Below are 25,561 nucleotides of genomic sequence, written 5' to 3'. Positions count from 1 at the left end.
TTTTAATCTCCAATTCCACGCTCGTTTCTGTTGTTTTCGACTTTAAAAAAAAGCCTGCAGTCTCTCTGTTGGGGATATTTTTAGCAGGTGCCAGCAGCTTACCCTGCAGGAAACTTTCACTTCTTGCAATATCTTACAGTTCCCTCATTTAGCAGCTAACACTAATTAAAAAAACAACAAATATGTGTTCAATTTAAATTTTTTAAGTGAAGTTCTACACAAATATACCTCCTGGTAATAGTAATAACGTGCTAGCTTTTTTTTGTATATATCTGGGTTCATTGGGCCAAAGGAAAAAAAAAAACCCTTTGTTAAAACTAAAATATGAGTAAGAAGAGTGTGAGCACTATTTCGCGAAAATATATCAATTATATGATTTTCGCATATTCAAATTCCAAAATAATTCATAAGCTAATCGCTCAAATCTCTAAAAAGCATAACTATAAAACTTAAACAGAATATTTCTGCTAACACATAAGCACAGCACTGTAATGATGCAGTTTTTAATGTTTAAGACCATTTTAGCAGTCTGATGTGTTGGCATGCTCATAGTTGCTAGTTAACACTGCGCAGTCATCATTACTCAAGCAGGTGTTATGTAATAAAACAAATATATTTGACAAAGCGTTGAGGATTTGACTTTGATGATGGCGCACACAAACAATTAAGAGGATCTTCAGAGGCATTGCATGTCACTGTGAAATTCAATGATTGACTCCTTTATGATTTTCTCTTCTTCTGACATCTATTGCAGGATGTCCGTCCTGGGAGAGGGATCCCTTACTCTGTCAACTCTTCCTGAGGTTTCTCAATTTTTAAAATCCCGATAAAGGGTTTTTACTGGGAGTTTTTTCCTTAGCCAAGCTAACGGTCTAAGGGTAGGGTGTCGTACTGTATGGAATGTAAAGCCCACTGAGGCAAATGTCTAGTGATATTGGGCTATACAAATAAAACTGATTTGATTTGATAATTAGTCAGGGCCTCGCCAAAGTCATCAGGACACACCATGAATGTCGATGTAATAGATAATTGACATATTTCACTAGATAAGTAACAACGGTGACATGATGGTGGCTATGTGAGTGAAAAGTCAGGTGTTCACAACTGTCTTTATGAATCATCCAATGGGGATCAAGAATGTCTGTACTACCAAAAGGTATGGCAATCCTTCCAACACAAGCAATTAAATCTCACTTAAAAAAATCTCACTGGTGGTGATGAAGTCTGATGCATAGCGGTGGATCAACCCTCCAACCAACCAAAAATGTCCCTTCCCTTAAAAAGATATTTCATGAAAAACACACAAGGTACAAATGTACAATAGAAGCTCTGTCATGAAACTGACACAAAGCACCAGCGATGATCACAGCCTTTCTCTTTTACAATCACCCCTCAAGGACACACTTAGTACATTCAGTACGTTACAACCTCAGTCACAGAGACACTCCTAGAGGGAGCAGGAAAGAGAAACCAGGGGGGGATCAGAAACAATTAAGAGACAAAGGCTGGATTGTTCAGCGATAACTGATTCCATTCCTTTTGTGTAAGTGCTGCTTTATATATAAAAAAAAAGACAAGAGAAAAAAATCACGTCCCCTCACTTGCTGCCTTTGGAAGTGCCATATGATGTAGTGCACGCGCCTTTACATTGATCAGCAGCATGTCTGTCATCCATAATTAATAACCATGTATATTACATGTGTGAATATAGTTCATATGTTACATGCCCTGTATGTTGTTGGAATTTATAATTGCCGGCAGGGTATGTGTGAACAAGAGTGTGGATGAGAGAGTGAAGGCACTGGTGCAGAGCATGTTCTGCCCATACAGTAATGCTAAGCATATGAAAAGAATGTACAGGCTGCCCTTTAAATCGTTAAGCAGTGTTCCCATGGAGGAGCAATCAATTATGAGAGAGAAGGGTCATCGGATTAAACATGGCCGACATGGCTAAACGCATGCTGGAATAAAGGGCTGGATAATAAAATTAATACCCATCCTCCGCCAACGGCAGTCACCTTGACGCATGATTGAGAAGCATGGCACGCGTCTGTATGAGCGGTCCTGTCAATCAGTAGTGCAGAACTTGACGGATAGTGTGATGCGAGTGTGTGTGTGTGTGTGTGCGCGTGTGCGTGTGTGTGTGCGTGTGTGTGTGTGTGTGTGTGTGTGTGTGTGTGTGTGTGTGTGTGTGTGTGTGTGTGTGTGTGTTGAGTAACCGCTTTGTTAAAATGACTTATTGTCCTTGTGAGAGTTTCCCGGCCCGATACCCTTGCACCAGACCATAATAAGCAGACAACAATGGATACTGATTTTGGAATTACTGTTATTATAGGGAGTTATTACTTGAATTAATTCAATAACGCCTGTGTTGTGTGTGTGTGTGTGTGTGTGTGTGTGTGTGTGTGCGTGTGTGCCAAGAACTCCTACGGTGGCTTAGGCTAATGGCATATTAATCCTCTGTGCTGAAATCTTTAACTGTGCTTCTGTTAAGATATGCTGGCCATGGCCGGGGTTTAACAAGGATATTAGCTGAAGAGGTATTAAGACAAGAAATGAAAAGGCAAATGGAGAGTGGCCTTTATCATCCATTACAGAAGAGAAAGTCGATATATTTCAGGGCTCCGGGAGAGGCAGCTGCTTGACTTATAAAAACAATTAAACTTTTATCTCTTCTGTGTCCTCAGATATAATGTCAGAACCTTGTAGACATAACATACTGTATGTTCGTTGAAGGGACCTTGAACAAAATTACTGGACACGAACAGACTAGCTCACATAAAGGCCGCTTCACACCTACCTTGATTGGTCAGGACTTTTGTGTTTCGGTGTTATGACAGGTGAGACTTTATTTTTTAAATACAACGCTAGTTGAGGTGTGTTGTATAGGCGTCAGCATAGGCCCTAAACCAATGTATTATTATAGTTGCAATGTAATGAACGTGGTTGTTAATTTTTCTTCTTTCATTCATTCAAACTTGATGACAATCCAGCGCATAGACACACCGACATCAGACAGGACGAAGGTATGTCATGGAAAGTTCTATAGTGTGCTCACAGAACTGCAATGACAAACTAAACCTCAGCTGATCAAATTCATACAGTGGAATAAAAATATCTACCTTGGTTCGGACTATTAGGTGTGGAAAAAACCCTAGGTGCACTGCATCAAACCCAGCAGCTAGAGGAAAACAGTATAGCAAGTCCATAATGTGTGTCCCCTTGCTGTCCTACCTGCCTTCTTGAAGCGCTCCAGCAGGTTCTGTCTGACTAGCCTCTGCAGGTTGAAGTAGTCGTCCTCCTCGTCAGGAGTCTTTAGGTAGAGTGGGATGTGCTGGAACACCAGGACGTGCTTGGGTTTGGGTTCCTACACAGAAGGCAAATGTGAGTTTTTTTTTTTTTTTATATATATAATTTTTTGGCATTTTCAAGCTTTATTAGATAGAACAGAGTAGAAATGGGGAGACAGGGGGGGCGCCCTTAGCTCAGTTGGTAGGGCGTCCCCCCCCCCCATGGGCCTCGGCCAGCAGTGGACCCGGGTTCGATTCCAGCCCGCGGTCGTTGTCTGCATGTCACTCCCCTTTCTGCCGCATTTCAACTCTGTCTCTACACTATCAATAAAGCATAAAAATGCCCAAAAAATATCTTAAAAAAAATAAAATGGGGAGACAGAGAGAGCGGGGGGATGACCTGCAGTAAAGTTCCACAGGTCGGATTTGAACCACTGCAACGAAGGCCATTATGGTACGCGCTCTATCCACTACGCCAACGGAGCGCCCCAAATGTGAAGAGTTTGGTTAACCACTAATATAATATCCAAACGTCCACACACACACACACAGCAAAGGAAGACAGTATCTAGCTGAATGTCTATATACAATCAAGACAGGAATAGCCACTCTACCGTAGAGGCTCTGCTCAGCTGCTCCTCCAGCCATGTCTCCTGGGCTTCCATCAGCTGAGGGCAGGCCGAGGAGTCATAGAAGTACTGGGAGTTGAGCACCAGGCAGAGGACTCCACCCACCTGGGACAACGGGTAGAAAGAAGAGATGGAGAGATGTCCTAGATGTTAGCTATTCATTCATTTTACCAAGAACAACAACAATAACCTACATAGTAAAATAAACCCAGTTGTTTTTCTATAGTCCACACATTTTTTTTTAACCTTTATTTACACAGGTAAATCCCATTGCAACCGGAGACTCTTTTGCAAGGGAGACCTGTTCCCAATCCCACGTTACCATTCACACACACATAGCAGGCTAACTATCTACGTTCACAGGTGGCAAGGTGGTTGAAGTGTCTTGCCCAAAGACACAACATGACACAAGTGGCAGGGCAGGGATCGAACCGCCAACCCTTCGATCATTGGCCGACCCACTCTACCACCAGAGCCACAGTTATATTGTATTCCTACAATATAAAAAAATCTGAGCAGAACGAGTGTGTTTTCAGAGTGTACGAGAGCAGTTAAGGCAGTAATAACAATTGTGTATGCAGGCCATATCGCTAATGTTGAGGTTGTAACATTAAAGCTACGGTGTCTCAAGCCTGAAGTAAGTTCTCCCTGTGGGCATAGTTTGGCGATTAACACTTTGGGGGTGAAATGAAAATTAAAAAAACGCAGCGGGTTGTAATTGCGGGTCGTAAACGATAAATGTCAGTCGAGTTGATTAACATAGGAAAGTTTTTCATCGCTTCATGTGATAATTTATTATTCCATAATTCACTTCATGTGAAATTTTATCACTCGCCATTTCACTTCACATGCTAATTTATCACTTAATATATTATTTCATCCCATCCATTTTTATCACTGAATTTGTGCTACTTTTACCCCCGTAGTAACTGTCGTTAGATGATAAAAAACATGGTTGATAATTAATCACATGACTGTTTTAATCCACTTTAAATCTATCAGTTCACTTGATTATTTATTGATTCGCTTGACATCCAATTTCCCAAATCAAACCTATAACTTCCACACCAAAGGTCAATGAAGAATCAACCCATTTAAAGAATCCCATAGATATTGCTTACACACAAAGTATCACTTGAATAAAGTGAGCAAGGCCCAGAGTCAAAGAGGGCTTCACGATGTGTTCAAGTGGGTATATATAAAGTAAAAAACCCCTCTTGTGAATAAGCCCACATGTAAACACTGAGAGAAGATAAAGTCATATCAAGTGGCATCTAGCATCTCAGAAGGTCAAAAGAAGCTAGTGGTCCAGGCAGGAAAGATGTATTAGTGCGTCATTGCTTTTTTGTGTTTTTTCCGCGACACTACATTTTATTCTCAGTGTGTAGGTTACTTTGCCCTTTGCTTGTCCTGTGTGCATGGAGAGGGTATATGCGCAAGGCATATCATATTTGAGCACCGGACCCATGGTGATAAAGTCACAGCCACTTCTACTGGCTGTGCTGCTATTAACCACAAAATGTCTTTAGGAGTGTGCTCACCCAGAAGCTGAAATAGTCGTCCCCCCAAGCACTGCAGTACTGCTCCACTGCCCTGGGGGTGGGGGTGTTGCCCAGGTCATGGTTCCCGCTGACGAACACCAGCGGGATGGAGGAGTCAGTCCCCTTCAAGGCCTCCTTCAGGTCCCGCTCCTGACCATCTCTGAAGGGGGTGTCTGGGGAGAGAGGGTAAACCCCTGGTGAGCATGTGATAAGACAGCTATTATAATGGATGTCCGTGTGACAAATGAGGCAGCGGTGGTAACATTCATCCACGTAAAAAAAAAAAAAAACAATACTACATTTTATTAAAAAGGCGCCTTTCTCTGCACTCCATGACACCATACAATACCCTCTTGGATCAGAAAAAAACCATGTTTTATTATTAATATCGGTAATCAATTCTTACCTGGACAGGACAAAATGAGCAGAGAAGCGGGGCAGAAATGTATAGGAATGTTGATGAAAACTGTCAGAGTGAGTGTGAAGGGTAGTACAGGCGCCTAAGGGGAAGGGGGATTATTTGGGTGATAATGATGACAGCTCGGAGAATGATCAATGGTCCGCACGGCTCGACTTTATATCACCATGGTTACTGTCATGATGAGTAGTGTTCTGGTGGAAGTCTCGGCTGGTCTACAACCCCTCTCTGCTGGGGTTGAGCGCCTGCTACATCCTGACACATTCATTGGTCCCCAAGATACATGAGGCTACTGGTTTTTTACAAGATCTTAACCATGTGCTCATTTGGTTGTTGTGTAGAACAAATAAATAGAACATGACTGCTAAACTACTAAGTCTGGAATACACTTAAAGGAGAATCGTGCAGAGGAGAGGGTTAGTGCTAAATGAAATCAGTCCCAGCATAGGTAAAGGGCGGCGAAGGGGTGAGAGACAAATCTATATATATATATCATTTAGAATGAATCAAAACAAAGCCATCAACCCGTGCTCTTAAATCATTCATTCCTCTCCTCCTCTCGTAATTCTTTTCCTTTCTATTCATCTGAGTAATTATTTTACTGGCCTACTTTTCGGAGCAAACGTTCCCTTGGATGTTTGGCTATAGGACTCATTACATAAGAGCCTTTTCCTGCTTGACAGAACATCTTGCGCGTGAGACCGAGTGAGAGAACGTGCACTTTTAAAAAGCGCATCCAGATAAAAGGTAATCTTCCTCTTTTTTTTTCGCCTGTCTCTATCTCTCCGCTCCATAATTAGGATAGGCCTGTCAAAACTTCAAATTGTCAACACACAAAAGGCTCTTTTTTAATGTAAAACTGAATTGTTGTGATACTTTTATGCCAGCGTTCCTATTATTGTTTGGCGAATAACTGCTTGGGTGTAATTATGTACGGCATAGCAATGTAGATTATTGCTATAAAATGCTCTAAGATGATGTCAGTCAACAATATTGTGAAGTATTGCAGCCGATTGGCTAGCCGAACATGGGCTGATGACACCTGAGGGCAAGCCTTGTTAAATAATGGAGCCACCAGTGCAGCACCAAGCAAGTGTCCCGGTCAGCTGCTACTGGGACATGAAATATGGAAGCAATAACAATGGTGGGCTGTTACATTTATGCAAAGGCAGCCTGTTATTTTGTGCACAAACTGATCACCCAAGCATTACAAAATTCATACACAAAAAAAACTTTTTAAAATTAGAATGTTGGCCAAGTGTCACAAACGTGTATTTTGATTAGCTGGTGGAAAATCACAAAAGGTACAATTTTTCCACACCTTTTGTTATGCATTAGCACGTTAGCTTAACTCATCACAGAGTAATAATTGACTTTCATCAATAAATACATGCGTGCTTTGAGCAGTGGTTAGGAGCGGGTGATGTGTAGCCTACTCTGCAGTTTGGATAACGTTTTTTAAGATATTTTTTTGGACATTTCTATGCTTTATTGATAGCGCAGAGGTGAAATGGGGCAGAGAGGAGAGTGACATGCAGAGAGCGACCGCGGGGAGGGAATCGAACCCGGGTCTGCTGCTGGGCCCGGGCGGGGGGGGGGGGGACGCCCTCCCAACTGAGCTAAGGGCGCTCCTGAACAAAAAAAATAAACATTTAGTTTGGTCTCTGGGGAGCTGACACTTTGAAAGCAGAGCCTTGATGAAAACACAATGACAGCCGAGGCCACAAACAATGTGGACTCATTATTCCGCAATCACAATGTTTGACCGCCGCCAAAATGACATACAAAAGGCAGCTGCACTAATGATGTTTGGAAGGCGAGTAAGGGGGTGCAGAGGTTGTCATTTGAAATGCCGTGGCAATCGTTGCAGCTGCTAGCTCACAAGTAACCCTGCTTTTCCAGACAATTGGATTGCAACCTTCTTTTCAGAAGTGGAGAATGTTTCTTGTTTTTCTTTAAAGGTGAGTTTCACTAAGTATTCAACAGTTTAGGGAAGGGAAATTGAATGATAAGCGCTTAGCCCTCTCGTTGACAACATCAAAGTGCCTCTGGCAAAGCAACTCACCTTGTCACCCACTGGAACTAAGCGTGAGTTAAACAGAACAAATAATAATGTTTTATACTTGACTATACCCGAGTGCGATTGTCTGTGCTCGAGTGAGTGTGACGAGAGGTCTCAACAATGTGCAAAACTTCACAATAGTGTTGACGGCCAGTGATGATTTTAGAGCATTTCATACCAATGCTGCACATAATTACACCAAGGCATTTATTCTCGAAACCTCAAAAAATATGCAGGCATTATGTATCACACGATTCGGTTTTTACATAACAAAAAAATGTAACCTTTGTGTTTTTCTTTGTATTTGAGTGCATCTGTTGTGTTGGTAACTCTTTGACAACAATAGCATGTGGCCTCTCATGTAACTTTATTTGGATACGTGCAGAAAAAAATGTGAAATAGAAGCTGTAGCCAGATACAGTGGCAGGAGATGCTGTGCTGCCTTCTGCTTCCTCACACCTCCACCAATCACGACCAGTCACGAAAGATTTCCTCAGCATTACACAGGGCAAACCATTCCTCAACAATACAGCGCCACATCCATCTGAATTTGAGACACCTTGCTGTAGATTAATGGGGAGCGGTTGTGGGCATGACACCATTAAGGCAACACACAGTTAATGTAGGTTGTTGTTTAGATACACATGTCCTGCTGCAGATGGAAAGTCTTAGAGTGAATGATTATTCACTATGACATTGGATTCATACTTATCTGCTTACACTTGTTAGTTATTCTCCCTTCCTTTTCCCCCTAACCAATAGTAATGATGCCACACCACACTGTGCAAATGACGACTGGCCCGTCAAGGGGTTTGATACAAGGGGGGGGAGAGGGTTTGTGAATGAAGCCCATTCCCGTTAAGTATACCCATGTTATAAAAAAGGCAACAACATGCTGGAGAGATAAGATAATTTCATTAATAACTATAGGATTCCTCAAGCAAAGGAAATAATGAGGGCTCTTAAAACATTTTATTAAAAAAAGATTTGTTTATGCATACCGTACTTTCCCCCTTTTGGAATAAGCAATACTATGTACAAAGTAGGGGTATACAGAATAAAAAAATCCAACGATGCATTCTGTTCTCTGACTGAAAGGCCTTTTTACACTTAATGTAGATTGCAACAATGTGATTCTCCTGTGATGAACCTCGACAGGATGACTGTGGCAGCCTTCTTGTTGAGCCTATCACTGTAAGCAATTCTCTCAATTCCTTCTAGAGTCTGGCTGTCGACACCGCACATAGGCCCTCGGAGCGTGGGGGTCTCGCTGTCGCATACATTTTTTTCTGCACTCTCAATGTGCAGGGACCTCTACATTTGTGACTAACTCGAGCATACAATTGGCAATGACAGGCTGTACTTATGTGGCAAGTAGCCTACGGTTTATGACAAGGTGGTAGCAATGATGAAGTTATATTACCCTATAACCTTACACACACACACACACGCACACACACACACACACACACACACACACACACACACACACACACACACACACACACACACACACACACACACACACACACACACACACACACACACACACACACACACACACACACACACACACACACACACACACACACACACACACACACACACACACACACACACACACACACACACAACCTTACTGTACACAGTATACGCTGGCTCAATCTGAATGATGAAATTCACCAGATATATTGCAAACTGTCCTGCTGTGTGTCACCATAAACCTGGAGGTGTCCTGAGCTGATCCTAAAGGAATGGTTCCCAGGCAATCCATAGATATCTTAAAAGGATTTGGTGAAAATGAAACTCACAGCCCTACTAGACTGCTGTGCTGCTCTCCTTGACAAAAGCCTGACTCCGCAGCCCAGCATTTCACTGCATATAAAAGACAAATATTGGAGAGTGCCAATGTGGATGTATTTGTGCATTGCATACTAATTTTGGTAATATCAGCTGGTGTTATTAACTTAATTTGCTGAATAACTTGAAGCCAAAAAGGACCGTTCCTCCTTCAGATTGGTGCACATTTTCAGTCAACCCATGAAAACATTCAAGCTGGACTTGGATGACCCTACAAAAATGGATAGATGCGGTGGATGGATGGATGGATGGACAGACAGACAGAGGAATTCACCCAAACATTTACCACCATGTCTTACAGGGTCGAAGAGAATGTTTTCACACTGACATCTTGAACCGCTCTTCTCCTGGGCCACTATGAAATATGAAAACTCTTAACAGAGAGATATTTTTAAACTCCTACATAACACTTCTGATAGACCTATTACTGTGATCAGGCCAATGGATGATCCCATTAGATAAACAAGCACAGAATGAATCCAATCACCCACCCACAAACCAAAACTAAACAAAAGCATCCAAATGCTTTCATGTGTCCAAAAAAAACAATGTCTCCCCAGACAGTCTCTACTTTTTCTGCTTCGGAATCCCGGGGAAAGCCCAATATAAAACTGCCCTCAACAGCAATTAAATCTCTCCAGAGTTACAGAGAGGGGACAGGGAAGTCCTAAGGTAACCTCTACTTCACCTCCCGTGAGTTTAACACACATGCGTGCACACATGCAGATGTGCACACACTTGAACGCCGTATAATGTGCAACGTCCCTGGTGAGATCCCCAGAGACGCAGCTTGAATTCTTTGTAGTGCTCATTAGGTGGAGTGTTAAGTCCAGCATATTTCTCTATAATCTAAGCAGCTCTGTACCCCTCTCCCCACACTCACCCCCTCCCTCAGCCCCTTCCCCTCCCTCCCTGGCTCTTTATCCTCTTCATTTATCGGCCTTGGAAATAAACCGAAAGAAAGACCAAGTGAGGGAGAGAGTCCTTGAGATGAGAAAGTGTCCCTTGTGGGACCAGCTCCATCGGAGAGGAGACCGGGGATTAGGATCAAGGAACACTGTATCAGTAGAGGTTCTGGGAGACGTAATGAGAAAAAAGCAGGGCCAGAATGTCTATAGGAAACATGACCTAAGATTATTCAATTTAGAGGAATGGGATTGGACCACTGCGATAGGATAACAGTGAACGCCTTTGAGTCCATCAGGGTTCCTCCTCGCCATCTTGTGTGAATAAGCGTTTTGAAATTGACACTATAGCCAACCAAGTCTTTCATGAGGAAAGAAATGTATTGAATCACCAGTTAGCTTGTTGTTCCCCTGCCTTTGTATCAAGGTCTAAAGCCAAACCCAATATTGACGAACACGATTGTTTTTTCTAATGTTTGTTCCAGAACAATTACAAGAACAAACTGAACTTTTTGATTCCTCCGCGAGATTTAATTCACATGGATGCTTCCAATAGATACATCAGAGGCAACAATAAATGACTGTGTTTGTGTACTACTGAGTCAGACTCGCAAATGAAGGCTGTCAAAATAAGCTATGAGACCACAGCTGTTTACCGAAGAAAAACAAACAGATGAGAGAGGGAAGACTGAGTAAAAAGAGACAGAAAAGGAAGAGTGAATGTGAGGCTGACCAAGAGGAGAGATAGCCCTGTGAAATATGTGGCCACGGGAATACAGTTGCCAATTTCCTGTCGCCGACAGGCAGCGGTGTTGACAATGCCGGTTGACAGCCAGCTTCCCCCCTGTCCGCCACGCATTCATTCGGTATTGTAAATAAACAGTTTAAGGGGAAATGTCAGCCGAGAGACAGAGGGAGCAGCATTCGACTATAATACGGCTTCCCTCCTCCTTACTGATGCAGTGGCCCAGTTGCCAGCCCAATGATGGACGTGTTGAGTAATGAGGATGGCACACACAACCTGCTCCGTTGGTGGGTGACAGTAACGAGGGCTGACGCCACAGAGTTTAAAAGGTCCCCGAGGCCTAGAGGTTTAAAACCCCATGCTTACACCATCGACATAGCCTACTGTGCATCTGAAATGGATCTCATTGTGACCTATAAGTGCGACCGATCGGAGGGGAGACAGACAGAGATGAGGAAAAATGGATCGCGGCCATATTTTTGGTCTAAATGGCGCAGTCATGGAGATGACAAGAATACTTGGCCGCCTACAGCAGGGCTTTCAGATGATAGACAGCTCCAGGAGTGTTCATGACTTCATGCAGCTAAAATAGGTGGTCATTACGACCCGAGAAATGAGAAGTGGAAGACAAGAGTTGCTCTGTGACTAAGCCAAGCTAAATCTGTGTTGCGTATGAATAGTTTGCCTGCAGACATACTTTAGAAACAGGGGCCAAGGACATTTTGCATATAGCATACTGCAAATGTTTCAGTGGCAGCATATAGGCAATTAACTGTTTGGTATATGTTGGCACTTAACTAAAGCAGAAAGATATCAACACTGTAATATTTGAGTAGATATAACTCAAATAGATATAGGCCTAATAGATATTAAATATAGTTTAATTATCGCAAGTGATATAAAAAATGCAATATTCAATAGTGTTACCACATGTTTTCCTGATATTGTGCAGCCCTACTATTTATCAATTTCTATAATCTTCAAATCTGAATCAAAACCAGGGGTAAATGAATCACAACCCAATCAAACATGTAAACCGATGTGAGGTAGGACAGGCTGAAATGGAGAGAGAGAGAGAGAGAGAGAGAGAGAGAGAGAGAGAGAGAGAGAGAGAGAGAGAGAGAGAGAGACATGTTTGCATGCCGACTTCTTTCCCTCAGCAGGCAGCTCGTGCTACCGCTCCCTAATTGTCATGCAAAGGTAGTGTGCTTTGGTTGACGGCCTGTGGCTCGTTTTGCTGAGCATTAACTCTGCAGTGGGTCCTGCCAGCCCGTCCCTATTACCGTGTTATCAAACCAGGCAGCTGGACATCCAGGAACACGCACACCACGACTATAGTCACTTATTTCATTACAATTACTTCAATAAGGGCATCCGCTTGCCACTAATGCCTGCCAATCAGCACAGTCAAGGTCTACTAAGAAACACAGGAGTATTGTCTACAGCCTTATAAAGCCTTTTTACTTTTAAACTGATTTGGTTTTTGTTTACAGGTAAGCATTAATCTTCATGTATGTCACTACAGAGACAGACACTGAAAGACGGACAGAAGTGAGCACCATTAAACATAGCATGAGACAAACACAGAGTGCCAGTTTTAAACAAGGTGGTTAATGAGCAGCAAAATTATCATTCCGTTAACTCGACAAACCGTTTGTGGAGAGATGACTAACATTTTTTTTTAAACTCAGTCCTATTCTGAAAATCTCTTTTGTCTGGCTATAGACAGTGAGGGCATCTGGTGAATTTGGGAAAAACCAGCTGCCACTGTGGCAAAACAAGTCAGCTTGCTTCCTGGTTCCAGAGCATCTAACGTGTCTAACTCCCAGCATACGATTGATGAAGAGAAACCAATGTACAATACTGTGTTCTAAAGCATTTACCCAGTAAATGACTGAATAAAATGGCCTCATATAAAACAATCTGCAACCAGTATTCAGCTGCTGAACCATTTGGAAAAAATCTTGCCTTTAATACCAACAGCTTGAAGGCGACCAGGTGCTTCGTATAGATAGATACACTGAATGCTGTCACAGGGGGTCTGGTCTGATGTTTAAAAATTGGGTTCAGGAAAAGGACATAATACTACTTTCTAACCTTACATCTCTAGCGGCTGTAGCCCATGAAAACCACACTGGCCACTATCTTATACAGTAGATTTGAAGAATTTGACTGGAATTCTAAAGTGTGGCTGCTCTAAATCAATAGCTGACATCATCATCAGCCCAGAAAACAAAACTTGCCCTGAGAATAGCCAGAAGGCCTGTGCCATTTGTTAGATAAATATCAGCCTCTGTCATAGCGGAGCATGTTGTTTACAGACTCCGGATGTGGAAACACAGAAGACTAAGTTGTTCAAACTCACCTCGATGTGGAATATTCTGTAGCTGATCCCTCCCATAGGTGATGTTCTTTACAGAATGCATTCATTAGATTAGGACTATCTCAAGAGGACAGCTGAGAATGTATTCGTCAATCAGACATTTCTGATTCCCTTTAAAGACCGATGCGTTAGAAACTTGGTCGGCATCTGCTAACAATCTGAATCTGAAAACTCCAGACTTGCTCAACTTGCAATTGCAAACATGTTCGATTGTACGTGTCCTTTATGTGACATTACACATTTTGGTCAAATGCCATTCCCTATTCCCAGAGATGCATACATGCATTGATTTAGCAGGTCATCCAAACTTCCCCCTGGCTGCTGCACTAGGAGGTCGCAGATAGACTAATTCTGCCTGAGGCTGAAAAACGACAGCTGCATTTCACCATGAGACTCAGACTACACTGCTTGCCTGTTCAGAATCATATATGACAGACAAAGCATGTATCTTTAATGGCTTAAGTAAAAAAAAATATATATATCATTTTCAATACTGCGATAAATTTACTCCGATCAACTACAGCATTAACACCATAAGATGTCCCGTGATATTTGGCACACAAGACTTCAGCAGCAGATCTATTCAGTTGCACATGCACCTAAAGATCCAGATGATTCAGTCAGTCAGTCTGCCCCAGGGCAACTGTGGCTACTATCATAGTTTACCACCACTGGTATGACTGTGTGTGAACGAGTGGAACCTGGAACCATGTAAAGCGCTTTGGGTGCCTTGAAAAGCGCTATATAAATCCAATCCATTATTCATTATCATTATGATTCATCAGACCAGGACACCTTCTTCCATCATTTCATGGTCCAGCTCTGACGCTTACTAGTGCCCATTTTAGGCGCTTTGGCTGTGGACAGGGGTCAGCATGGGTATTCTGACCAGTATTCTGACCATTCACATAGACCCACTGTGTGTTATTCTGACAACTTTCTATCATTGCAGCCATTATTAACTTTTTAAGCAATTGATGCAACAGTAGCTCTTCTGTTGGATCAGACCAGATGGGCCAGCCTTCCATTCCTTGGACAACATTGAGTAAGTGCTAACCATTGAATACCAGGGACACAAGACCTGCCATTTAGTAGATGCCCAGACGTCTGGCCATCACAATTTGTCTTGCCCATTATTTCTGCTTTAAACACCTCCATGTCAAGACCTCCCTGTTCCTTTCGTCATCAGGTGCCGTTGTAACAAGATGATCAGTGTTATTCACTTGCCCTTTCTTTCAGTGGTTTAAATGGTGTATGTGTTATGTGTATTTGACATTCACATAATAGCTCCATTCAGAGCACCTTTCCTGTCCAATCAGAAAGTCATTTCATGCTTGGCAGGTCCCAAACTAAACTCCACATTGAGAAAAGATTGAGCAGAGCCAGGTTCCTATAACATTGCTGATCAAACTGACCTTCATACATGGAACTATTCCGTTACGCTTGTCTATCAATCAATCAATCTATCTATCTATCTATCTATCTATCTATCTATCTATCTATCTATCTATCTATCTATCTATCTATCTATCTATCTATCTATCTATCTATCTATCTATCTATCTATCTATCTATCTATCTATCTATCTATCTATCTATCTATCTATCTATCTATCTATCTATCTATCAATCAATCAATCAATCAATCAATCTATCTATCTATCTATCTATCTATCTATCTATCTATCTATCTATCTATCTATCTATCTATCTATCCATCTATCTATCTCTATTATAAATCTGTATCAAAGGCTAGTTTAGACTTTAAACGATTTGTACTATTGATCATAGAGAGAGAGAGCCCTGGACATCTGTAAGAGTAGCATCACCCAGCCCTATGTTCTGCAATTTGGCTTGTTCAGAATAAGTTTACTTTTGGCTAAAATGTACCATTAAATTATGCGATATACCCTACAGCAGGGCTATTCAATTCGTTTTGAATGGGGGCCGGTTGGTGGAAATGATCCAAAATGAGGGGCCAGAAAAAAATGCCTAAAATTGATGAGCATCACATCAATAGCTACATATACTGTAAAACACTACAACGACATAGGAGTGCATATAATTGTCTTTATTTTATCAAATAGAGTTCACCAGCTTATCAAAAAAAATCCCTATTTGATTAACATAGGCTGCCTGTTGTTTAAGTGTTTAACAATCTTATCAGTTCAGGAAAACACAATAGGTTAACTCTTCAACAGTGCCAACCCCCCCCCCCCCCCCCAATGTGTTTGTCAAGGGGTCACTGTCCAGGGTCATGGGAGACGTGGCGCAGCACGCCGCGGCAAAGATTTTGGCTGTATTTTGCTCAAAGTTGCCAATGCACAGTACAGAAATAAACAACTGCTTATTTGAATACAAAAAAACTACAGACACTGACTTTACAGTTGTGCAATTTTGTTTGCTATGTGAAGGTACAAATGTTGTGCAAACATGCAGACAATACCATGCAAAGTTCTACTGGTGCAATATTATGCAGACACACTAAATACAAATAATGGACCATGCACTTACACTGCTGTACAATCGCGCGCGCAAAGCCTCATACACAGAGCAGCTGATAGAGAAACGCTTGGAGACACATGTGCATATTTATTTACTGCAGATCGCGGCCTTTCGCGCAGTTATGACCATGCAAAAGCACACATCGCGCGTGCTAGTACATTAATTGTGCACCACTTTAAAAAAAAAAAAAAAAAAAAAAAAAAAACTTTTTTTTTTTTGGGGTCGGTCGGTAGTCAAGGCGGGGGCCAGTACTACATAGTCCTTCTCGGGCCGGATCTGGCCCGCGGGCCGCCTATTGAATAGCCCTGCCCTACAGAGTATAATGGATTGTATCTCATATTTTTCCATATATACCACTTCTGCTTTATTTCTTTGGGCTTAAGTGGAGTAGTTTTGACCATTTGTGACCTGTTAGAAAACCCTGTGGGTTTGTGGGTGTGACTTTTGCTGTCATCATCATCATCATCATCATCATCATCATTCACACTCACACCTGTACAATGTATATTTTGATGAATACATTACAAAAGCACCATTTTACAAAAGAAATCAAAGATATGACTTGGTTTGATGTCTGATAAAATATGCACCATTTGATCAGGTGGAACAGTGTTCTGGTGGTGGTAGTTAATCATTTCTAACCTCACTCAGAACCTTCCTTTTGACCTCTCAGATGAAAACCCAGATCTGGGCTTTGGGGTGCAGAATCATTCGGCGTGTAGCTCTGGGCTACTGAATACAAACGAGGGGCCGAACAAGTTGAATTTGTGAAAAAATGGTCGTGTACATAGTATGTGTGAAATCACAGGGTGTGTGTTTTTTTATTAGTTTGCTGTTATCTGTAATTAGCGGGAGCCATTTTCAAAACACTCAAAAAATAAGTGCAGCATTTGCCCGTGTGGATTTACCAGATGCCAGGAGATAGCGCTCAAGGGACCACTGCTGCTGTGTCATTTGGTCCGTCTAAAAAAAAAAAAAAAGGCTGAGCTGAATTAAAGCTCACGCATTTGGCATCTGGGAGTTTATATTATGTCCTCCAACATTAGGCAGGTAATTGGCAGCTACGCCAGTCAATGCCAATATCTTGTTTTTGCTGTCCATATGGCTGTGCAGGTATTTATCATTCAGCAGTGAGTTAAAAGTATTTCAATGTTTAGAAGAAAAAGTAAAGTACTTCAAACCGCATTTAATCACAACTCAACAGCAGGACCTGCATTTGGTGCTGTCCCATAACAGCTGCTGAGAGCTAGTAGCTGTAGCTAAATGAATTCTTCAAAACTGACACAGGCTGTCAAAAAACTTTACTGAGTGAAAATCTGAAATAATAACTTCATAATTTTGAGGAGAGATGGCAGCAGTAAACCACACAAACACACAACAAACACAAACACGCATGCATGCGTGCAGGCGCGTGCATACACACACACACACACACTGAGTGCATGTTTTTTTTATGGGTAGAGTCAGCAATACTGGAGAACGCATATTGTCAAAATCCCTTTCTGCCAACATCAGTGAATATATCGATCCCCTACCTGTCCGTACGGTTTGTGTGCACAGTGCACACGGAAGAAAATTCTGGTAGGCTCTGTAACCGTACAATATGTAAACAAAGGGTATGTAAAAAAAGGTGCCCACCGGCTAACAACATGCCAGTTCATATAGATCTTAGGCTGCATATTAACACACAGTACGGGCAGGTAGCGTATCGCGAGGAGCTATTCACTGATTTTGACACAAAAAGGTGATTTGGACGACGACAAGCATTCTCCAGAATTAGCTGACTCCAACCTTTCAAGCGCTCCTTTGGTCCCTTACCTGGCATGGCATGGACCAGGTCCCCACACAGCACCATGAACCTGGGCCTGGGTGTCAGCTGGTTGACGGCCTCCACAGCCTGCTTGGTCAGCTCCACCTCCTCGGCCCACTCCTCCCCTCCGCCGTCACAGTCCCCGTCCCTCCAGGCCTTCATCAGACCCAGCTGGGGGTCTGCGGCCTGGATGAAGCAGAACGGACCCTTCCACTCACGCTCTGCATCTGGAACAACCACACAAGAAATAGACACAAGAAGAAGAATGCAATGAGCAGCTGTGTTGTTGACGGAGACAGTACATTGGTCAAATACGCTCCCTTCCGTTTACATGGGAAGTCGAAAGGTCGGAAATGGGAGTGACGTCCCCGACCAGTGTTCCAGTAGAACAAGTGGGAAATTACAAGGAAGCATGAAACGTTCGCCCCAAAGCAAAATATAGCCTTGAACGTTTGCCTTTACTTTGCATAGACTTCCCAGTGGGCCTTCAAATGGAATGCAGCATTCCCAAGACCATAAAGCCTTATAACGTTGTTGCTGTTGTTGTTCAAAGCTGCAGCAAGCAACTTAACATGTTGTAAATCCAAAGAAAGTATGAAGAAAAAGAAAAAAAAAAAGAAAAAATGGCGACTAAAATGAATTAAAGTTGCACTAAGCGCTGTAAACCCCACTGTAAAACAAGACTGAGACAAACAAAATGAGCGACTAGCTGGCAAACACAGCGGAGCGTCTAGCAGCTACAGAGAGCCAGAGTTGGCTAAGATTTGAACGGAGCTAAAACCCGAGTGATTCTTGGAGGTAGAATCATCAGGCGGCCAGAAACACATCACCAGCCAGCTCCAAGAAAAAATGTAAACTTTTGATGTGATAAAAGCCGCATTTTCGTGTTAACAGCTTGTTGACTTGTAAAAACAACTCCTCCTACCCATCAATGGCTGAGACATACTGTATAATCAGGTGCTCAAATGTACATTTTCACACCTTCCACTTAACAGACAGAGCTTTCATCAGAAGCCTTTTAGTTTAATTGATTTTTTTTTATTACAGTCTATGGTTTTTATCTGACAAATTCTACCTTTGCATTTATGCTTTTTTCATTTCAATATGTTTAGGTCACCACAGGATGCCTGCACACAACGCTGCACGCAGTAGTGTGCGGAAATACAAAAGCTTTAGGGATTAAGTGTCATCGCAGCATTTAAGTCAATCAGCCGGTACAAGGCCTGCTGAGAGACCTTCATGTAAGCCCTGAGTTTGATTCATTCTTGGAATCAACACAACACTTTAATAGCTGAAAGGCCTGAACAAATGTAAGATCAGAAGTGTATGTAATGTACGGCCTTTTGATGAAGCTGTGTGCAATTCATTGGTTCACTATACAAGAGTAACCAGCGCTAAATCATTAACATACTGTACTGATCCACGGTGAGGTGTGAATGGCAAAGAACACGTGTTTTGCCTGAATGCTTGTATTACATAACCAAGGGGTCCTTCAATCTAATCACTCTCTCGTTTTCATTAACGAAGAGAACTGTTTTCCCTTTGTACAGAACGGAAGCAGACACTCACTCGACGGGGGCCCTCGGCTGATGACAATGACCAGGTTGGTAAACGTGAAGGACACACAAGGGGAAAGTGATCCAGGCAACATGATAAAGGAAATGCATGGTCGCAAATGGACAGATGCTTAGAGCAGGTGTATGCAAACGACAGCTTTCTGCTCCACTCCTTTGGATTTCCAGACGGAGGCAGTGTATGTGCAGTCCTGTAGTTACGGCACTGCTGTCACATTTGAGAGTGTGCATCTGCATTTTGCACACATCCTACTCACTCACTCAATCGCTCACTCAATCGCTCACTCGCTCAATCGCTCGCTCACTCACTCAATCGCTCACTCACTCACTCAATCGCTCACTCGCTCGCTCACTCACTCACTCACTCAATTGCTCACTCGCTCACTCACTCACTCACTCACTCAATCACTCACTCACTCACTCACTCACTCACTCACTCACTCGCTCACTCACTCGCTCACTCACTCACTCACTCAATTGCTCACTCGCTCACTCAATCACTCACTCACTCAATCACTCACTTGATCACTCACTCACTCACGCACTCACTCACTGTTCAGCATCCTCTGTGTTAAACACGCTTCCGTCGTGTCCCTTTGTGGAAAATTCTGCCATCCAGAGAACCCAAGATAGGAGAAGAGAGAGCCAGAGACCAGTTAAAGCCTAGCAATAATCCCCTCCATATTAGTGGTAAATAAATGTAGACACAGAAAAATATTTTTAAAATAAAGAATATATGCATTATCTTTTGCTCTTGTGCCTCTGTATAAAATATTGCCATAAAGGGACGGTTGGTTTTATGCCCAGAAGTCTTTCATTATTAGAACAGAAAACATTCCAAGGTAAACATTTGGGATATGAGTTTAAAAAGCACTAAAACTTTTTTTTTTTTTTTTTTTAAATCGGCCATAGACCGGTTAATCAGCCGACAGATTCATCCATCTACCTCTACTCGGTGTGTACCTGAAACCACAGGGAGAACCCCATTCTACTGTTATGATTCTTATCTCTTTAATAAGATGAGTTTGGAACAGCTTCAGTCCAAACTCTGGCCTTGATCATAACTACACAGTGGGTCCTACTGATGAACTTTGCTGCTGCTGACTTCAGTAAGGATTGCTGATCCATATTTAACTGAACCAGCGACCAGGACCAATGCAGTATAAAGTTCAGTTTCCTGCTGTGGCTGTCTTTGAAAACAGATCAAACACTTCCACAAGTATTGAACTCTTGCAGCTCAGCAGAAAAGTCTCTCACCTCCGTCTCGGCTAAGTTGTGTTTGCATATGGAAATCATTCCCTAACAAACACCTCAGTAAGCAGGTAAGACCTGCTCTTCTTTGTAAATTTGTTTTATAAATCAAACATGCGCGCAAGTGCAAATACTTTAACATGCAACATGCAAACGTGCATGTAGACCCCTATGCATGTCGGTCCTGTGAAGATTTTATGAAGTTGCAAAGGCGCACTCCCACAAATCCTGCAAGCCTTTTGTTACACTAAGCATACTTTAGATTACAAAGTGTCTCTGGAGTCAGATACTTAAACTATTTTGCAAACAAATGAAAATGAAACAAAGAAAGAGAAACACAGGGACTTGCAAATATCCCACGACAGGAGATAAGAGACAACAGCCTTGTGTCGCTAGCGCTGGCCGAGCAAATCTTCAAACATAATCGGCACACATTTCTCAGGTGGCAGACGGAGCTCCACACAAAATGAATCATCATATAAGATGAAAGCACAGAGGGGGGGGGGGGGGGGGGGGGGGGCTTACTTTTACAGGAGATAATCAAATACCAAATATTTCAAATGCTTCCCTAAAGTTCTGCTATAGTGTCTGGTTACCTACAGGAGGCGCATAGTGAACAGGCATGACAGCTAGAAACTCGACGCATCACTACTGTGATTAATCAATGGGTTGAATCCTTAATATCTTGACTACAGGGCCGACCTACATACATGAAGTAAAGTATTTAGAAAAGGTCTGTCAAAGTGACAACACTTTTAATTTTGCTAGAGCTCTTCAAAAAAATGCATACATAGTTGTAGTTGTTATTGCTATAGGCCAATATAAGAAGTCCTTGTTAGCTGCTCAGTTTACTCTATTATTAAACCAACCATTAGTAAGCTACCGCACTTCCAAACAAAGAAAATGGGATAGCCTATATATTTATTTTTTTATTAATGCTTTATTAACAGAGCACAACACTACTCATATGCTTTACTTATTTGTAAACACAAGCTTGCTAGCTTGGCTGGCTATGGTTGACAACAGTGACCCGGTTATTAGAACAAACAAAGCTACACACAAGCTGTCAAGTGACTCTCAGTGGTAACCCGCAGACTCAACAACAGGTTGTGTAACAGTTAATTAAGAGAGTATTAGCTAATACATTAGCCTGTAAGTTGGCTACTCCTGGCGGAGCTAAAGAAGCTAACGGCTACCTTCAGTCAGTCCGCTGAATGTCCGCTGTTTAGCCCTGAGAAAGATATCCTCACTCTCAGCCATAAGATCCAGTGTGGTTACAGGTGGTTGTCCGAGCAGCGGGCTTAGTTTAACGTGACGTGTGACCCTGTCAGTGAGGCAGTGCACAGGTGGGTTGTGTAGCTGCTTTCTTCTCGGTTACAGCGACTATCTGCGATCGACTACACAGCCTGCCTGTCTTTGACTGTGTGTCACTGTCGCTACAGCGGCCCCCAGAGTGGCCACAGCATGCAGGCTGGACTAATATCCTAATAATAGCCTAATGAATAACACAATAAAAAAAAAAAACTATTAATTAATTAAGGATAATTAAGAATAGCAAAACAGGCACAGCACCTAATGTTTACTGCTTAAATTAAAGGTGTACTAACTAGGCTATTTAACTTTAGGTCATAATAAAAAGAAATGTCCTCACAGAAAAGTTGGATCCCTGGTACACTGTTTGAGGTTAGAAACGTAGGCTACTTTAAACGTTTATTTTTCACTGCAGCAGCAGCAGCCGGGCCCACAGCTTTGTTTAGAAACATATTCTGCTCTGGTTTCAGGAGCCTCAAAATTACAGTTTTTTTTATTTATGATGAAGGAATTATTCAATACAAAGAATAATATGTAGAGAAAATACGTGTTATAACTGCAGCCAGGCTCTGCAAATGTAAACAAGCAGGCTACCCCTCCCCTGAAACTGCATAGTGCACCTTTAGGTTTAGTCTACACCAATATAAGAATAAGACTATTTTTTATGATTATATACAAGTAACGATTTGGTCATTCATCAATAGAAATATTGTGGTGTTATGTTATCTGGCTCAGAGGAAGACCAGTCACTATTTCGTTTTGGACTTTTACACATTGGCATTGTAAGTCCGCCTCTCAGGACTTGTATAAGGGCCAAGAATTTGGTGCTGTGCCCCTGAACACACATAGGACTACTAATGGTGTCACTTGTGGTTTGTAGCAAGAAGCCATGTTTTGCAGATAGAAACATAATCTCACAATTTGATGTTTTTCAGCTCAGTTCAGGCAGTTAATTCGATTTTCGTTTTGCACACCTGTTGGGCATAACACACAAACACACGCACGCACGCACGCACACACACACACACACACACACACACACACACACACACACACACACACACACACACACACACACACACACACACACACACACACACACACACACACACACACACACACACACACAAAACACTGAATTTGAAGCATTTGAGACATCCACTAAATGTAAAACTTGTTCCAGTAGAAAGTGTTTTGCTTACGCCATAGGCCAATTGTTCACCGTTTTGAAATCCCATTAATTTGAAGGGAGATACTTTTTTTTTGCAATCGCACACCATTTGGGAATTAGGCTCTTCACTTATTCCACTGTGTCGGTTGGTTTGGAGGATTAAAAAACTGCAGACTACATATTTCATATGTTGGTTGTGTCTTTCGGTCGGGATACACTTGAAGTAGGCTATAGTATTATTAGACTTCTGCCTGAACCCTTACCGTTGCTCGAGGATCTAATGGACATTTCGTCCCGGAGCCACGTATTTTTTTCTTTCTTCCCCTCCACCTTCCCCCCCCCCCCCCCAAATCACCTGCTTTAAGAAGCTCTTCCTGCAACTGCACACTCATCTAATCAACATTGTCAAACAATGGGAACCTACGACTGTTTTGTTCTCTATATTTGTTTTTAATAAAACAAAATAAAACATTAGAGGCTTCATTCAAATAAGACCAACTGGGTTTCTTTCCTCTCCCTGCATTGTATTAGTTTGTTATGTTTTCATTGTGTAGCCAACATTAAAATTGTGCAGATAAAAAACCGAAAAAACAAACAAAACCGAACGTGGAAAGGGAAAGGGGGGCTCCCACGTCTTTCCTCGACGGCTAAAACTGAGCGATGCGTATCAGAGGCTTTTATCATACAATTTCACAATAAAGTCTCTCTCTCTCTCTCTCTCTCTCACTCTCTCTCTCTCTCTGTCTGTCTGTCTCTCTCTCCTTTCCCCCCTCCTCTCTTTTTGCGCACCAGGCTCTCCCGCCCTCGGCTCCTCCACTCGCTCACTGCGCTCTCATCCTCGGTGCGGCTTGTGTCTCTGCCTATACTCCAGTGCGTAAGAGCGCACCGATGGATATGCATAGGTGATGCGCTCCCGAATACGCGAAATCTGAGCCCTGCAAACCCCTTTCGCGAAAACAAAAACGTACATACGGCTATTGCAGAGCAGAGAGCGCGCGATGGAGAGCAGTTAGAAGTTGTTTTTATTCTGAATTTCTTTTTTTTCTTTTTGTGTTTTCTTGTTGGATGATGACATGTCCGTGAAGATGTCCACCAGCGCGGACGACGGTGGCTTGCTATTTGGATGTACGTGTGTGGACTTTTCAGCGTGCCATGACCGCGCGCCTTCTCCCTGCAGGCTCTCTCCAAGGCTTTCCGTTTGCGCGTGAAGAAGTTGAACGGAGGAGGGCGAGAGCGCGACGATGAGGGGCAAATACTTTCTCCTGGGCTTTCTGTTGCTCCAACTCATGGCTCTGGTGTGCAAGGCTGACGGCGAGCCGGGGCTGCTGGGGGGATTCGTCATGATCGCCACCTCCAACGGCTCCCGCGAGGACGTGGTGGAGAGCGTGTCGGAGGAGAGCCCGCACACCGAGGACAAATGCCGCGGCTACTACGACGTGATGGGCCAGTGGGACCCGCCGTTCGTCTGCAAGACGGGCAATTACCTGTACTGCTGCGGCACCTGTGGCTTCCGCTTCTGCTGCTCCTACAAGCACTCGCGGCTAGACCAGAGCACCTGCAAGAACTACGACACGCCGGTGTGGATGAAGACCGGCCAGACGCCCTACAAGAAGATCAACAAGATAGTCGACAGCACCAAAGACAAGACCAACTTAATTGTTTACATCATATGCGCGGTAGTGGCCATCATGGCTCTCGTGGGGATTTTCACCAAACTGGGGCTGGAAAAGGCGCACCGGCCCCAGAGAGAGAACATGTCCAGGTAAATCTCTCTCTCTCTCTCTCTCTCTCTCTCTCTCTCTCTCTCTCTGCTTCTCTCAGTGTACTTGTTTACAAATACACTTATAGTAGCCGAGCCTATACGCACGCACTGATCTGAAGCGCGGTCTCCTGTCTTCATATGCCCAGACCTGTACATAATGGGAATATATTGAAACGCAGCAGCGTGACATTAATACAGTGCAACTTGCATTAAAATGCATTAGGGCCAATCACATTGCGCGCACACATGCGGCAACCATGGCAACTTAGGCTATGTCACCTTCTATTTATTGAGACTCTTCATGAAGAGAAACAAAGAAAAAAGTGGACAATGCATGCTTTCTC

General features: G+C 42.8%; 2 protein-coding genes across 3 annotated transcripts in view; one reads left to right on the top strand and one right to left on the bottom strand.

Annotated features, from left to right (window-relative positions):
* cpped1 (calcineurin-like phosphoesterase domain containing 1) overlaps window positions 1–22,347 on the bottom strand; it is a 35,277-nt gene extending 12,930 nt beyond the window's left edge. Inside the window, exons 1-5 of one of the 2 annotated variants that reach the window (XM_080049438.1) lie at window positions 22,170–22,347; window positions 18,157–18,375; window positions 5,461–5,633; window positions 3,905–4,024; window positions 3,235–3,367 (exon numbers count right to left, since the gene is read on the bottom strand). In XM_080049438.1, coding sequence (XP_079905564.1) covers window positions 3,235–3,367; window positions 3,905–4,024; window positions 5,461–5,633; window positions 18,157–18,375; window positions 22,170–22,233 — 709 coding nt within the window. In that variant the 5' untranslated portion in view covers window positions 22,234–22,347. Of the gene's footprint in view, window positions 1–3,234; window positions 3,368–3,904; window positions 4,025–5,460; window positions 5,634–18,156; window positions 18,376–22,163 lie in introns of both variants that reach the window. The other variant, XM_080049439.1, reaches the window with a different exon arrangement.
* Window positions 22,348–24,696: 2,349 nt separating this feature from the next.
* Window positions 24,697–25,561, top strand: part of shisa9a (shisa family member 9a) — a gene marked incomplete at both ends in the record, with an annotated part of 42,885 nt that continues 42,020 nt past the window's right edge. Inside the window, one exon of the mRNA XM_080048630.1 lies at window positions 24,697–25,217. Within this exon, the coding sequence (XP_079904756.1) occupies window positions 24,697–25,217 (521 nt within the window). The remainder of the gene's footprint in view (window positions 25,218–25,561) is intronic.

The sequence above is a fragment of the Ammodytes marinus genome (genome assembly GCF_949987685.1).
Source record: "Ammodytes marinus genome assembly, chromosome: 20".
Taxonomy (NCBI): domain Eukaryota; kingdom Metazoa; phylum Chordata; class Actinopteri; order Uranoscopiformes; family Ammodytidae; genus Ammodytes; species Ammodytes marinus.
The sequence above is the reverse complement of the archived record's forward strand: the minus strand, read 5'-3'. Positions and strand labels throughout refer to the sequence as shown.